Below are 15,958 nucleotides of genomic sequence, written 5' to 3' on the forward strand. Positions count from 1 at the left end.
GCCCCCTCCAAACACACACAAGACACACACCCAAAGGCACATGTACACTCACACAATCTTCCCACCATAGTCATCTTCTAGGCTAAAGGCTCCTTCCTCAGCAACCCCCTCCCCGCACCGTCCAAATCCACTGCCTAGTTCTGTAGACCAGGACCAAGATTGATATATATATGGGGGGGGGTGCGGGTGGGCAGGGGTCCAGCCGTCCCTGTCCCAGTGCCAGCGCTTGCCACCTTTTGCCCTCAATTCCTTCCTGTCGTTGCTGTCCTTCTATCTCCGTTCTAGCGAGGAGTGTGTGTGTGTGTGTGTTAGTGCGCGCGTTGGGGGAGCAGGGGGAGGGGTTGTGGAGGGAGGCGCCGTCGGAGGAGAGTAGACGTCAGGAGGAGGGAGGGAGGGAAGGATAGAGGGAAGGAAGAGAACGGGAGAGAAGCACAGAGATCAAAAGAGAGCCAGAGAGATAAAGCTTGAGACGAGAGATAATAAAGGAGAGTGAGAGGGAAACAGGACCAGAAAAAGGACTGGGAGGCAAGAGGAATACGGAGGGAAGGGAAGTGAGTTTGTGCCCGCGCGCGCGCGCGCGTGTGTCTGTGTCTGTCCGTGTGTGTGTGTGTCTGTGTGTGCAGGGCAGGCGGGCGGGGGGCGGGCTCCGGGCTTCCCTCCTCCCCAGCCCGCTGCTCTCGCTCGCTCTCCAACTCCGGGCCCAGCCGCCGGCAGGCGCACAGCGGGCGGACAGCATGCTGAGCCTCCTCGTCTGGATCCTCACTCTCTCCGATACTTTCTCCCAAGGTAAGCCCCCCCGGTCCGCCCCAGACGCCCGCTGCCACTCCGGGGTGCGGGGAGCCCGCGGCCAGCCCCCGGGGGCGAGACGCCACGAGGCGGGGGCCGGGTCCCGGCGCGGAGCCCAGGCGGAGGGGCGAGGAGTCATGGGGACTGGGGAGAATGAGTTTCCCTTGATTTGCCCAAGTTGTTTCCTCTGGCTGCGCGGGAGAAGGGAGAATTGGGGCCGCGAGGGCCGGGGGTGGGAGTCAAAAAGGGACCCGAACGCTCGAAGTCCTTTCCGGAGCCTCGGGCAGCCTTGCCTATCCCCACTCTGAGGCCGGGAGGCCGGACGCCCAGGTCCTGGCTAAAAGGAAGGCTGGGAAGAGAGAGATTTCAGCTGGGGGGTGGGGGGCGCGCGGAAAGCTGGGGAGCCAGGCTCTCCGAGATGTTACAGAGGGAATCCCCGCCACCCCCGCCTAGCCCTTCGCGGGGGCCTGAGTCGGAGCCTTGGCTCCAGTCCGCCTAGGGCTGTCCCCTTCAGAGGGAGGGAGGGGTGCCTCGGGCCGGCTAGCGGGAATTTGGCACCCTGGCCCGCGGAGGCTCGGGGTGGGGAGCGGAGTTCTAAAGACAGCTTCAGCCCAGCATTGATTATGGAGGGGGTACCCGAAGGGGGTTGGTTAACACCCCACACGAGGTCAGGAAAGTGTTGATGTCTGGGAGTTGTTTGGGACCGGCAGGGGAGAGGCTAGGAGGAGAGGAGGATTGTTGAGAGATAGGAGGATGTTACTCTGGCCTGGGGCAGGGCTGTGTGGGGGGAGGGCAGGGGCTGAGGAACCCATAGCCCAGGCTCCAGCCAGGTCCCAGGTCTGTGGGAGTGAGTCCTTGCCTCCAGGGTCTGACCCTAAGGAAGATTTAATCCACTGAGCTCTCCCCACTCCCCCACCCCAAAATGGAGCTGACACACAGAAATTGACACACAAACACCATAAAACAGTCACAGACACTGAGACAGACCACTCACCTTCTGAAACACAGACATACCCACAAACATTACCTACTCTGAGACAGACACATATACACAAAGACGCCGACACCTCCGAAGAAGACACTCAGATTCCTCCCCCACATCGCACACGCTCACGCTCGCTCACACATGCACCCAAACACATCACAACTCACATACACAGGACATGTATGCATGCAGACATTTGCAGGGACACAGACACACTTGTACACAGAAACCCTCCCACAGATACCAGCCCTCCAGCAGACAAAGAAACTTGAACAGAGGTTCATATAGGCAGATACCTATGGAGATGTACAGGCTACAAAATGGAGGAGGTGGTCTTTTGGGGAGGGGGGAACCTGGAGAGCAGGAAGTCAGCTTGGGTAGAAGAGTTTCGGGCATTGCCCTGCTCTCAGTTTCCTTCCTGGGCTTGTGGGTACCTGTTTGGGTGTGGGATGTTCCACTGGACCCTTCCTCTCCTTGCCTAGCCCCTCCCCAGCTCAGAAGGCAAAGCCTGGCTTAGTTGGGTGGTGGGGAGCAGCACTTGTTCCATCTTTCCCCATAGGGCACCCAGGCCCCCCACCTCTTAATGTATGGGAAGGGCACATATCTGTGATGTGAGCCCAGAGTGGGAGGTGGTGCTGGGGGACAGGAGGCAGCCTGGCCCTGGGGTCCGTGGGCCAGGCCAGCCACTTGGCAGAAAGTTGGGAAGATGACTTAAGTTCTGACTTGGTTCAGCTGGGCTGCTAGAGAGAGAGAGCAGTGGGAGGCCCCAGGGAGGCGGGGAAGGGGCACCTGGGTCAGTATGGGTGTGTGTTGGGGGCAAGCTTCTGTCTGCCCCATTTCTGCAGCCCTCACATGTCAGCAGTGTGGATACAAATGAGCTTCAAGGAACAAAAGCTGCAGTTAACAAACAGGAGAGACATGTGGATGTGGACTGCATGGGGCAGAAACGGTCAGAAGGAGCTTGCTCCCTTTGGAGAGGAGGAGGCCTTAGGGAACTGTGAGCCCCCACCTACCTATCTCCAACTGGGGTGAGAACAAGGCCTGAGGAAAGTGTGCAAAAGTATTTGGGATGGAGGAGGGGCTGCACAGAAAAGAAAGAGAAGAGACAGGAGAGGTGAGAAAATCACCATTAAGTGTTTCTGAGAAGCTGACTGAGGAGGTGGGGAGGAGTCAGGGAGGGCAGGAGTGGGGATCTGTGGAGACTGGGACACTCATGGTATGGGGGGGTGGCAGGACCCTTCCCCTTAGCCTCCATCCTTAGAAAGAAAGACTTCTAGGTCAAGGACTTGGGCAGGAAGAGTGGAAAGGGGGGGAGGGGAGGAGTTAAGGAATGGTGTTGGGTGAATGGGAAAGGGGGGAGAAGGTGGGAAGAGAAGGGCATAGAATTGAGGGAAGCAGAGGGAAGAGGGAAGGGGAGATTCAGCATAGGCTGGGAAATAAAAATTGCATTTTAAAGAATTTCAATGGGCTTCATCAATCTTCGTTTTTCACTAAATAATTTTCTGTATCTTATCTAAATGAAAACCATTATCCTTCCCCCGTTTCCATCATGCGCCGGCTCCTCAGACTGATTGCGCCGAAAATTGAAATATTTATTCATTTTCTGGGAGATTTTCTCATTCCCCAGTCTTGGGGAGGAGAAATTGAAAAAGAAAGATTATAGCTAATCAGAGCAATGTGGAATGACAGGCCTGCTAGGGTGGGAGCTGCCTCCAGAGGGGGTGGAGGGGCATGGGAGGAAAATCTGTCCCTCTAGCCCCCAGACATCCCCCTGGCATCCCCGCTGCTGCTTTTAAGTGGGGTGAGGGGTGAAGGGAAGAGGTCCTGAGGGTCTCCTAAATTCCCAGTGTTCAATTCCCTGAGTGCAGCCACATCCTGGCAGAGAACAGCGAGATTAGAAGGAGAGTTGGGGACCCGCTTTCCCCTTTCTGTGCTACACACAGACACACACACTCCACATGTCCTGCTTCCACCTGCCCAGCCCAGCCCAGCGCAGGGTCTTGAGGTTGGGGAAGAGGCCAGGGGAGACGTGGCAGAAATCAGGATATGAGGCTCCTCTCCTTGACCTTGATTGGAGTCTAGCTTCTGTCTTCTACTCACTGAGGCCCAAAGGGAGGGTGTGAACCAAATACTCAGTGCCTGATGTTTTTTTTTTTTTTTGATGTTAGCTCTAGCCACAGCTTTGGAGCCCAGAGAACCGAGGTCAGGAGGAGGAGGAGGCATCTAGGCTTCTCACCTTCTGCTAGTTACTGTGGTTGTAGCTGGTGGTTGGTTGTCCAGGCTCTGCCTTTGGTTCTCTGGTGGCACAGAGGTGAGGAAGTCCAGCCACTGGTCCCCTGCTCTTACCCTCTTGACATGAGAACTGTGTACTCTGATGCTCCTCTAGAACCTCTTTATATACCCTGGGACCAAGTCTTAATTTCTCTTTTATCTGACGGTCTCTGGCATAGTGCTGTGTACACAGTGGTGGTTGTTAGATGCTTTTGAGTCAGTTCCAACTTATGATGACACCATGTATAACAGAATGAAGTGTTGCCTAGCCTGCACCATCTTCATGATCTTAATATGTTCCAGTCCGTTGTTGTGGCCATTGTGGTCTCTTCTGACCTAGGGAGCTCATCTTGTAGCACTATACAAGACAATAATCCATAGGGTTTTCATTGGCTAATTTTTGGAATTAGATAGCCAGGCTTTTCTTCCTAGTCTGTCATAGTCTGAAAACTCCACTGAACCCTGTCCACCAGGAGTAACCCTGCTGGTATTTGAAATACAGGTAGCATAGCTTCCAGCATCATACCAACACACAAACCACTGAAGTGTGACAAACTGGCAGACAGATGGTAAGTGCCCCTTAAATATCTGACCAATCGATTGATTTGATGACAGTGCCGTCGTGTTGGCAGGAGGCAGTGTTCAATGCTGATTAAATTACAAACTCTCGCCAGCTCCCCAGTTAAACTCCATTTCTGCTACTTGGTAGTCTCGTGAGCTTGACCAAGTTATGTGCCTTCTCTGTGCCTCAGCTTGCTCATGTGTGCAGTAAGGATAGTAACGACACTCATAGGGTTGTTATGACAGTTAAGTTACTAATACATGTCAAATGCGTGGAACAGTGTTTCTGGCACTGAGAAAAGTGCTCATAAATGTACGCTGTTCGAACTTTGTGGCTGGACATAAGTGGATAGGCAGCTGACTTGTCTGCCCCTCATTTCTAGCTCCTCTCTTTGATCCTTTTTTTGTTTTCTAGCCCCAGCTGCCCAGGTTCCAGCCTCACCTCTTTGTATCTCTCATGGAGAGAACTGGGTTGTGGCAGGCCCAGAAGGCAAAACTGACCAGCTTCTCCCTTGTTGGAGGAATTCCTCAGAAAAGGTCTGGGAAAGGGGCTTGAGGAGAGAGCGGAGTGGAAGAGGTTAGCATTTGAGTGAGAAGCAACCAGAGCTCCTTTGTGAAATGCGGAGGGATGCTAGCCCTAAGGTGGCAGCATTTCAGAACCCGGAAATAACACGGATCATTTACTGAGCGCCTAAATGAGCACTGGTGCTAACTGCTTTGCGTGCATTGTCTAATTCCATCTGTACAACAGGCCCCTGGGATCCACTGTATCATTATTCCCACTTCATGAATGAGAAACTGAGGCTTAGATCTTGTTGGTCGGTAGGGGAACCAGATGATCCCAAAGCCTGTGCTCTTCCCCTTCGCCAGAGATTCCACATGCTGACTGGGATTGAAATGGGACAGGGTTTTTACTGGTCCACGGCTGGACAAGCACAAGGGGGAAAAGGGAGTCAGTTTCTCATAAAAGTAAAACAAAACAAAGCAAAACAAAACCTATCGCCATCAAGTCAATCCCGACTCAAAGAGACCCTATAGGAGAGAGTAGAACTGCCACATAGGGTTTCCAAGGAGCAGCTGGTCGATTTGAACTGCCGACGCTTTGGTTAGCACCTAATCTCTTAACTGCTGTACCACCAGGGCTCCTCATAAAGGTAAACTCACTCAAAATTTTAAACAACTCTTTATTCTGGTTTTCTGTCCTAACTGGTGAATGACTGCTTGTTTTTTAAAGGAGTTTACTTGGTTAATAAAAAGACTCCAAATCTCGTGTTGATGCCTCATATAAAACGCAGCCTTATTGGTCCATGAACTACAAATTTGGGAACTATCGCTGTACCATGCTAGGCTGACTCCTGAAAAGGCTGGAGTGATACAGAGGCAAGGTGTGGAGTACTGAGTGAGGTCTGGGGAGAATCCCAGGACAGGGGGTCTCCTAAATGTACTCGCTTCAGCTTCCAAACCATCCCAGTCCCTGGCAGACAAGAGGTTGGGGTCTTGGCTAGCTTGTTCTAACCTGCCCCCGAGGGACTCAGTCCAACATCCCAGCCTGTAGGTTTCCGAGCCCGTACCCCAGCACCCGCCTGGCCTCCATGGGTAAAAAGTGATCATAGGAAGCTGGCTTCCGTACCAAAGCATCAAAGTTACCCATTATCAAATTCCTACTGTGTATTTTCATATTCATTGTTCCTTTTAACAGCCAAGTGAAGTTAATGTAATCCTCATTTTATAGATGAGGAAAACAAAGCTGAGAGTTTAAGTAACTTGCTCAAGGCCATATGTCTAGTTTTAGATCCCAGACTCAAATGCTCTTTCGTCTCACGACAGAGCCACACTGTGCTGGTTACCTCAACTGTGGAACCACTTCCCCGTACTTCCCATAGAGTTAGAAACTGTGGAAGGGAGAGAAGGGGAGTCTGGGCCTTCCTTCCCCTGGTTCCCACAGTGGCAGATGGGTTCCTCCTGGTGCCTCGCTCAGCCAGTTCCCATCTCTGGAGCCTCAAGCCCACATCCATCCCCCTGCATTGCTTTGATGACCACCCATGAGGCAAAAACTTAGATGTCAGGATACAGGTTTTATTCAGGAAGATGGGAGTTTTACATATTGCCCCTTGTCAGAGGATGTTCGTAAGGCCCCAACCCCCTTCCCTCCCACCCTTGGAGCCTTTTAACCTTGCATTTGTTTAGTGCTTTCCAGTTTTAGCAACTCGTTCACTTGTGCCATGCATTTGATAGAGGTATGTGATCATCCCATGATGTAGGCAGGGTAGTTTCTTCTTTACTGAGTAGATGAGGAAACGAAGACCTAGAGAGGTTAAAAGACTTGCTAAGGGGTGGAAGGTGGACAGGAGGGAGTGAAGAGGGAGCAAATTCCTTAACCTCCTCAATTTCTGGTAGCCATTTCCAGCTGAGGCTCTGGAAATTCTTTCCGTGTCTCCAGAGATGAGAAAGCTGTGCCCTTCCCAACCTACCTACCGGCTCCTGCCTGGTTTCTTCCCAGGGACTCTGGGCAAGTTTACTTGGCAGTCTCCTGGAGGAGGCTTTGACCTGAAAAGATAAGGACGATGGGGTGCTAGATCATCTCAGCGGTGGAAGAGCTGCCATCCTGAAATGTGAAGCCAGGGAGAGGCCACTCGGGTCAAGAGTAGGAGAATGGGCTTTCTCAGAGAGAAGGAGGTGATTCACTTTTGTGGAGGGCCTCCTGTGTTTTACATATATTAGTAACTGATTGGCTACTGATGATTGGTTAATGTAGATATCACTATGCCCATTTTACAGATGGGCAAAGAGGGACCCATAGAAGTTAAGCGACTTGCCCAAGATTATACAGCTAGTAAGTGACAACCAGAATGCTCCTTAGAAGCAAAGATGGCGAGACTGTGTCTTATATACTTTGGACATGTTGTCAGCAGGGATCAGTCTCTCGAGAGGGACATCATGCTCAGTAAAGTACAGGGTCAGTGGAAAGGAGGAAGACCCTCAGTGAGGTGGAATGACAGTGGCTGCAACAATGGGCTCAAGCATAACAATGATTGTGAGGATGGTGCAAGACCGGGCAGTGTTTTGTTCAGCAGTACATAGGATCACTATGAGTTGGAACCGACTCGATGGCACCTAACAACAACAAGTGAAAAAGTCAGCACTAGAATTGAAGCAGGGAAGTTGGCGTGGAGGTCGGTGACGATTCCCAGAATGAAACTCCCGCACACTGTCACCTCCACCTCCTTGGTATTAGCGCTGCATGCATACACGCACATTCAATTGCTCGTGTACTCACTTGCCACCCCACACACATGTGGACAGATACCTCTCCCCAGTCCGTCCATTCACCAGAGTGCTGGTGTGTAGCGGTGCCACATTTGTGTGCATTGTTTTTCCTCTGCTATAGCAGCCATCCTCAGTCCTAGAAGGCACCATGTTTGTCCTGTCCTGCATGCTTCGCATCCTTTCTGATGGATAACACACACTACAAGGTTAATGAAGTCAGAATCTGTGGGCTCCCCATTCTGTGACCCTGGTCCCTGTCCAGCCTGCCGTCCCAATTGCTTGGCTCTTACACCTTTCCACTCCTGATTCACAGACAATGAGACCTGATTAAGTTCTTTGAGCACCCAGGATGAAAGCTGCTCTTCTCCCAGACGTGGCCAAAAACCACATTTTTCCTTCTTCCTTCCATCCCACTCCTTTTCCCTCCATCAGCTCTTTCACTAAGCTCCTGGTTTCTCCCTCCCTCAACCTTTAATTTCTTCAGCAGCTTTTATTAACCTCTGTCGTCTTCAGGGACTGGAGCCTCATCCCTCTCTGCCCTCCCTGAGCCCATTTGACAAAATTGGGATCATATTGAAATAAATGGGCCTTGCAGCCAGCCAGCTTCCTCAGGATTAAGAGTCTTAAATCCAGAGGTGGAAATCTCTAGTACTCCTTAGCAAATTCTGTGAGTTTCCCAGGAGATAATGCTGCTGCTTCATTCCTCTAGGGGCCTGGCTCTGGGGAAGGTGATGGGAGAACCTCCCAGGATGCAGTGGGGCCTGGTTTTAAGCCAGGAAAGGGGCAGCAGGAACCTGAACCTCCTTGCAGGTGGCACCCAGAGCCTAACTGGGCTGTCCAGGGAGGCTGTCCCACCTCAGGCTGGGTTAGGAATCCTAGATTCTTCTTCAGGGCTGGGTCGTTTGATGCTTCTTCCTCCCCTGGGAATGAAGAGTGTATCCTCACTGGGAGATGTGCGGGCAGAGTAAGGAGTCATCTCATTCATTCAGAAGAAATGTATTGTGTACTTCCTATGTGCCAGGCACTGTGCCAGTGTTCTAAAAAATGAATAAAATACAATCCCCTGCCCTTAAGAGTCTCACTTCGTGATTTCGGAGCAAATTACTTAATGTCAGTAGGCCTCAGTTTCCTCTTCCATACAATGGGGAGAATTAAATTTTTAAAATCAGCAAATGTGCATTGGTATTTGCAAAACATAGTGCTAGGCATTATGGGGGATAAGAAAAAGAAAAAGGTCAGCATCTGGCCCCTCCCTTGTGAAAGCTTTTGGTGCCCCCACAGCAGTGACCCCTGTCAGAGCTGGAGAATTGGGAAGAAGGGAGTGTGCTGTGGGCTAAAGTGTCCAGGAAAGGCCCCACGGAGGAAGCGGGCCTAAGGATGGTTGGACAGGATGTGAATGTGGCAGGAAGAGGGAGAGCATCACCAGATGGGCAAGCTTCCCCAGCCAGGCCGGGCTGGTTGAAGCTGAGCATTTGGGTTGCGGGGTGGTAGATGACATGCTTAGCACAGTAGGCAAGGGCCAGCCTGGGGTAAGGCCTTGAAAAGTCAGGCCAAAGACTGAACTGCCAGAAGTGGGATTTGTCTTTCAAGCAGACAAAGCGTCTGTGGAAAACAGGTATGCTCTTCCTCTCCTTCCTCACCAAACCCTCCCTTTCTCTTAAACTCCTCATTTGTTGGAGCAGCTGAGGAGATCTGCAGCCTCTTCAATTATGATTATTATTATTTTAAGTAGGTGAAATAGACAGATAGCTGGGGCTTGACTAGGCAGAAATGACCAGAAAACCTTAGAGAAATATCAGTTCAGCTTCGGGAAGTCTCAGACCTGTGATCTGAGTTGGAAGGCTTTGGAAAGGTGAGGAAAGCTTTTTCTCTGAGAATCCTGGGGTGTGAGATAAAGAAGCCTGGGGGTGGAGTTTAGTGCTGAGAACCAAGAGGAGGGCCCAGCAGGGATGCTTTGTCATCAGTCCCTTCTGAGCCTAGGCCCTGTCTACTGGGCCCAGAGTCATGGGGAACCATCTGGTTCCATTGGAGGGCTAATGTGGATTTAGTCCTTTTATGGTCATACTAAGGAGCCCTGGTGGTGCAACAGCTAGGCACTCAGCCACTAACGCGTAAGGTTGGCAGTTCAAATCCACCCAGCGGCTCTGCTGGAGAACAACCTGGTGATCTGCTCCCGTAAAAATTACAGCCTGAAAAACTCTCTGGGGCAGTTCTATCCTGTCACATGGAGTCACTGTGAGTAGAAATCGACTCCGTGGCATCCAACAACAACAACTAAGGTCACCCTGGGCTGTTTCCACATGCTGGTCAGCAGCCTTAGATGTCTGTGCATTTGGGGGCTGAGCCTAGAGATTCCAAAGCCTCAGCAAGGAAACCTCCCACCTAGAGGCTTCCCGCCATGGGGTGAGAGCCACGTTCGTTCAACTGAGCCAGAGTTATTTAAGTGCCTGTGCTGTGCCTGGCCCTTGACTGGGCACCAGGGATAAAAGGGTAAGTGTGATTTAGCCCCTGTCCTTGAGGCCCTCACAGTCCAGTGAGGGAGATGGATGTATAAACACATATTGACAATACAATAAGATAAAGGTTTTGGGAGAGTGGTATGTGAAAAATGCTGAAGTCTAAATGTCCGAGTGGTGGGGGCAGTGGAGGAGGGAGGCGGGAGGCGGGGCGGGGGAGGGGATGTCCACAGATGTGAGACGCAGGGGCTGTGGCTGGAGCCTCTGGAATGTAGCCCTGTGCGTGATATCCAGGCTCTGGACAATCCCTGATTGTGCCCCCTGCTCCGCATGGAAAGAGCCCAGGAATCCAAAGGAGTGAGGCTAGGTCCCTCCCAAGGACTATGATTTCCAGGAAGAAAGATGGTTTATATAAAGCGCACTCTCCCCAAATCTCCCAACCTCTAGTGTCCAGTTCCCCACTCTCTGCCCCTCGCTGCCACCCAATGGAGCTGATTTCTAAATTAACTTCATCCTTGTAATCAGCTTAGCTGAGTTTTTTTTTTTTTTTTTTTTTTTTTGCCTCCTTCCTGAATTCTCCCAGGAACAGCCTGGGGCCCTGCTCGCTCCATTACCCAGCATTGTCAAGCCATGAGGTGCTTTTAATTGCTTCTTCCCATTCGATTCACTTAACTGGGAGGTTATTAAAAGGAAAGGAGCTGAGATGGGCAGACAGGGCAGAGAGAGAGAGAAAGGAAGAGGGAGAAGGCATTTTCAAAGGCGCAAAAATCCAGGGATCGGCATTCTGGCAGGGTGAAGCCTAGAAGCGAAATTGGGGTTATCTTCATTTCAAATCTCTTGTCATCCAGAAAGGAGCCCTGGTGGTGCCTGGCTGCTAACGGAAAGGTTGGTGGTTTGAACCCACCCAGCGGCTCTGCAGGAGAAAAACCAAACCAAGCCACTGTCGTGGAGTGAATTCCAACTCATAGCGACCCTGGTCGTCCGTGGAGTGAATTCCAACTCATAGCGACCCTGGTCGTCCGTTTCTGTAAAGATTACAGACTAGGAAACAGTATGGAACAGTTCTACTCTGTCACACGGGGTCCCTGTGAGTCAGAATCCACTCCACAGCACCCAATGACAAGTCATCCAGAAGGACTTTCAGCCTGGACAGTAAGATTCCTGGGTTTTAGTTCCAAATTTTGAGCAATTGACTTGCTGCTCTATGCCTCAGTCTTCCTCATCTTCCTCTTCCTCCGGAAATCTACCAGCTTGACCTCACTGTGGAGTGGACTGGGGAGAACTCCCATACCCGTTGCTGCTGAGTCAATTCAGACTCATAGCGACCCTATAGGGCAGAGTAGAACTGCCCCATAGGGTTTCCAAGGAGCGGCTGGTGGATTTGAATTGCCAACTAGGCCATCAGGGTAGTGCCCACATTCCTCTCTTTGTCCGTCTGTCCTACACTCATATCCAGGGCTGGCTCTTGCCACCTGGGCTGTCAACTCTCCAGGATCCACCCCCTGGGTCAGCAATTTTGTGGATGATGTTTGATCCTAGACTGACTGACTGGCCTGTCCCCCAGCACATATCTGGGAAATCTCCCCTCACCGGACAATGGATGAAGCAAGAATGCAAACTCATTTTAATGTCAATTCGAGCTAAATATAATTAGAAAGGAAAATCTGAGTTTGCAAAAAAAAAAAAAAAACCTAATGCATTGCAAAGCCAAGTTGAAATGACTTCTGGATTATCTGCAGCACTGCTGCTTTCCTTTTATGCAGAAAATTGAGAGGGGCCTGTAAAGCATGCACCTAAGGGATTTCATTTGTGCATACTGCCTTTGGTTTCATCCCACGGTCATAAGACTGGTTTCTTTCAGTATAACCTTGTCCCTGGAATTGGGTAACCCCTAGAATGCTCTGGGACCCCCCTACTAGGGGGCCTGGGAGAGTTAGCCCCTTTCCGGAGCGGGTGATCCATACCAGGCCACTTAAGTGGAGCCTCAGCTTTCTCATCTATAAAATGGAAACACTTATACCTCCTTCTTAGGATTGTTATAAGGGCTGAATGAAAGAATCTATCTTCAGGAACAGCACCTGGAGCATAATAGGTGCTCAATAAATTATAGCCGTTATTAATATTGCACAGTGCCTGCTTTTCACAGTTCACAGTGTAAGGCAGATCTGAGGAATGAGGCTCAGATGAAGGAGTGATGAACAAATATAGGCCAAACCCATTGCCAATACAGGGCACAGTAAGCTTGACCATCATTTTAACCCCTGTCTCTCCAAAAGGCTTCCACCCACCGAACGTGTTAGAACAATGCTTCTCCACGTGTTAGAACAATGCTTCTCCAACTTTTAACACCCTTATGAAACGTCTGGAGACCTTGTTAAGTGCCAATTGAGATTCAGAAGATCCATGGTCAAGGTGGAGGTTCTGCATTTCTAACGAGTTCTCAGGTGATGCTGATGCGTACTAATGCTTCAGGACGGTCCTAGGACCACACTTTGAGGTGTTAGGGGATGCTTTCCCTTAGGGAAATGGATCTTGAACACTCTAATGGAAATCAAGAGAAAATAGAATTCTTTTAATTGAATTCACTTCTCAGCCAATTTAGTTGCGTAACAGAGCCCGGATCATTGATTCAGGTTCATTGATAAGTTTGTTTTCAGGAAGCAGGTTGTGGGACAGGTGCCCTTCCTCAGCCCCAAGACTGACCCCCCTTCTCTGCCACCTCACAGACTTCCAGCCACCCCTACCCCTACCCCCCAAGTCTTTATTCATGCCAACAGCTGCCAGGTGTAAAGTCAAAAAGCAAGCAGCGGGTATGTTGGTGGAAACTTCTCTATGCCTAAGCTAGTGGTTTCTACTTGATTTTTTATTTTTGTGAAAAAAAGTGCTCATAATTCAGCTCTCAGTGGGAGATTTGGGGGAAAACATTTTGACAGAGCTGTAGCCAGGGCCTTGACCCTCTTGGCCTTGGCTTGGGGATTGGGTCATGAGCAAATTGTATGACTTGGGAAGGAAGGGAGGTCATAAGCTTGACTGGGGTCATGATTTTGGGGGAGCGATGGGGGATCATCTCTGGGTAGATCAGCCTCTTGTGCTCACATTAATGTATTGTTCAGCCAGTGTGGTGAACTGATCCACCCTCTCCTTGCCTTCTCCGTCTGTGTGTACAGCCAGGGCATAGAGGAAGATCCACAGGCCAGAGAAGACAGCTGCCTTCAGGCTCTCCTCGGCTTAGCGGGCTTCGTCCTTATATCTGGAGAACTTTGTCCTCTGGGGCACAGAGAAACTTCCATTAACTCTCCTCTATACTCTTCTGTCCCCAAGAAAACTGACATACATTCAGCCATCTGCAAGTACAAATGGGAACACAGACAAACTAGAACCATAAATCTTGAGGCATTTCAGAGTCAATAAAGAAGGATGTGGGATCAATCGGGATAGGTTTTCTGGAACCTAGAACCTGGGGTTGGGAATGAAAATGGACTGATGACTCTTTAAGCACTCTACTATCTTTGGACTCTCAAGATATCTCTCTTCAGGCTGGGCTTACTTGAATCAGCTGAGACTCCAGTGCTTGTCTTTTTTCTGAAAAGAAAGGAATTTTACTAGCTCTCTCTGCTCACTCACTTTCTTATCTACTAATCCCTGGCAAGCAGGAAGTTCTTCTTGGTGTCTAACCTGAGACTTTCCTGCTCCTGCATGAAAACTGTCTAATGAGAGACTGCCACTGAATTACTCTCCAATATTCTCTATGTCTGGATGAATAACATTTTCCCCAGTAGGTTAATTTTTTTACACTTCATAGCAAAGCCCAGAGAAGTGATAGGTGAGACTACCTCCAAGGCCCCAGGTGAGCCATAGAAGGTTGTCCCTTTAGGGGTCAGATCTGCTTTCCAGCAAATCACAGGGGCTGTCCTCCTGCAGTGTCCCCCGGTCAGGGCCAGAAGGATGGTGTTCACAGGAAGCTGGCTGAGTCACCATGCCCTTACCTGTCCACTTTCCCCTTCTCAGCAGCTCAGAGCAGCTGGGGGCTGGAGGGCTCTGGTGTCCTTCTCATCATTCCTACCCGATGGCCTGAGGGCCCCTCCTCCTGTCTCCTTGGGGGCTAGAGGGGTAGGATGAGAGAGGCCCTGGCATCTGGACCAAATCCAGGCATCTGCAGGAACGTGGGGCATGGCAGGAGGTAGCAGAGATGGGGCTACTCCACAGTCACCATTTGCCCTCGCTTCAGAGCAGAAATATTTTCCCCTTGGAATCACCCAGGGATGTCCTCAGCCCAGCCTTGCTTGGATGAACTGGGGGGATCCCAAGTGATGTAACGGTGGGCAGAGAAAGGCGTGATTGGGTGTCTGTGATGGGGTACCTGCCTTCGGGAGTCTCCTCATCGGATGAAGGAATTAGAGCTTCTCCCCGAGATACTGGGCCCTATTAGATAAGTGCAGACTCTTAACTCTAAACTTGAACCTGAGGGAGGAGGCCAGGTTTCTGCCCTCAGATGCCTACTTTTAGTAATGGAGGCAGGTTCCCCATTTCCCCAGGGTGCAAACACGTGCAAAGATCATTTTATAAATAGGGGGCGATTTTGAACCCTGCTATGCATCTGCAGAGGAGAGGATGGAAAGAGATATTGGCCCTGAGGGAGTTAGGGAAGGCTCCTGGGATGGGGTCGGGGAGAAACAAGGGAACGATGGAAGGGGTGAGAAGGAGTGAGTAAGGATGGATGCAGTGAAAGGGAAGGTAGGGGAGACCAGCCACATAGGAGGCCCGGTGGAGGAAGAGTGGGGGCCAGGAGGCTGGTCTGCCCACCTAGAACCATGTGGGCTGGAGCCTCCGGAAGCTAGGAGCTGTGGTGTCACCTCGCCAAGTGTGGCCCCTGCAGCATTCACACCAGCCGCGTGACATACATCCCTACATGCACAGGCAGCCACACACTGCGGGAGAGGACCGATGTGAAACCAGCTCCCGCTCCCTGGAGGACAGGGTGGACCATAAATCCTTCTGAGGAGGAAGAGCTGATGTGTCTGGGGGGAGACGAACGGGGGTGTCCTCTGTCCTGTGCTCCTGGAGGTGATGGGCAAGGATGCTATGAGTTGGCTCCAGCGCCGGAGTCTGCCTGTGGGGCAGCCTGCATTTGTTCGGGGCTGGTGTACTCTTTCTCAAGGGTAGGAGGAGAGGACAGCCATGGCCTGGGGTCTTGGAAGCGTTGCCTGGTGGCTTGGCACAGGACAATCTGCGCAGCCTGCTCTGGGCTGTCAGTCCCCCAGCAGAGCCACACGCCCCAGTGCTCACAGCCGGATGTTCCCTGGGTCCTCTTCCTCCTGCTGTCCTTCCATGTCTGTTGGTCTGTCACTCGGCAGGAATGAAACGCACCCTGCTCCTGAAGCATTTGGTGCTTGATAATTTGTGGATTATAGCTAACTCTCGATAAAGATTCCCCTAATTGCTTGGCTCACCTCAGGTTCTATCATCAAAGCAAAGCCGTAAGGCCCCCTCTCGCCCTCCTTTTCTTTTTATTATCTCTTAATTAATCACTCTGGCTTTCACACTTAGCAGATAATTACAGTCTCCTGGGCACGCAGCTCATTTTCATAACCTCCTGCTCCAAGCCGGCAGCTGAAGGGGGTGGGGAAGAAGT

General features: G+C 51.1%; 1 protein-coding gene across 2 annotated transcripts in view; it reads left to right on the plus strand.

The window, feature by feature from the left end:
• The first annotated feature begins 411 nt into the window (after nucleotides 1-411).
• Nucleotides 412-15,958, plus strand: part of KIRREL1 (kirre like nephrin family adhesion molecule 1) — a 115,479-nt gene continuing 99,932 nt past the window's right edge. For both annotated transcript variants that reach the window (XM_049880882.1, XM_049880884.1), the window contains exon 1: nucleotides 412-786. In XM_049880882.1, coding sequence (XP_049736839.1) covers nucleotides 735-786 — 52 coding nt within the window. In that variant the 5' untranslated portion in view covers nucleotides 412-734. The remainder of the gene's footprint in view (nucleotides 787-15,958) is intronic.

The sequence above is a fragment of the Elephas maximus genome, chromosome 3 (assembly GCF_024166365.1).
Source record: "Elephas maximus indicus isolate mEleMax1 chromosome 3, mEleMax1 primary haplotype, whole genome shotgun sequence".
NCBI classification, from domain to species: Eukaryota; Metazoa; Chordata; class Mammalia; order Proboscidea; family Elephantidae; genus Elephas; species Elephas maximus.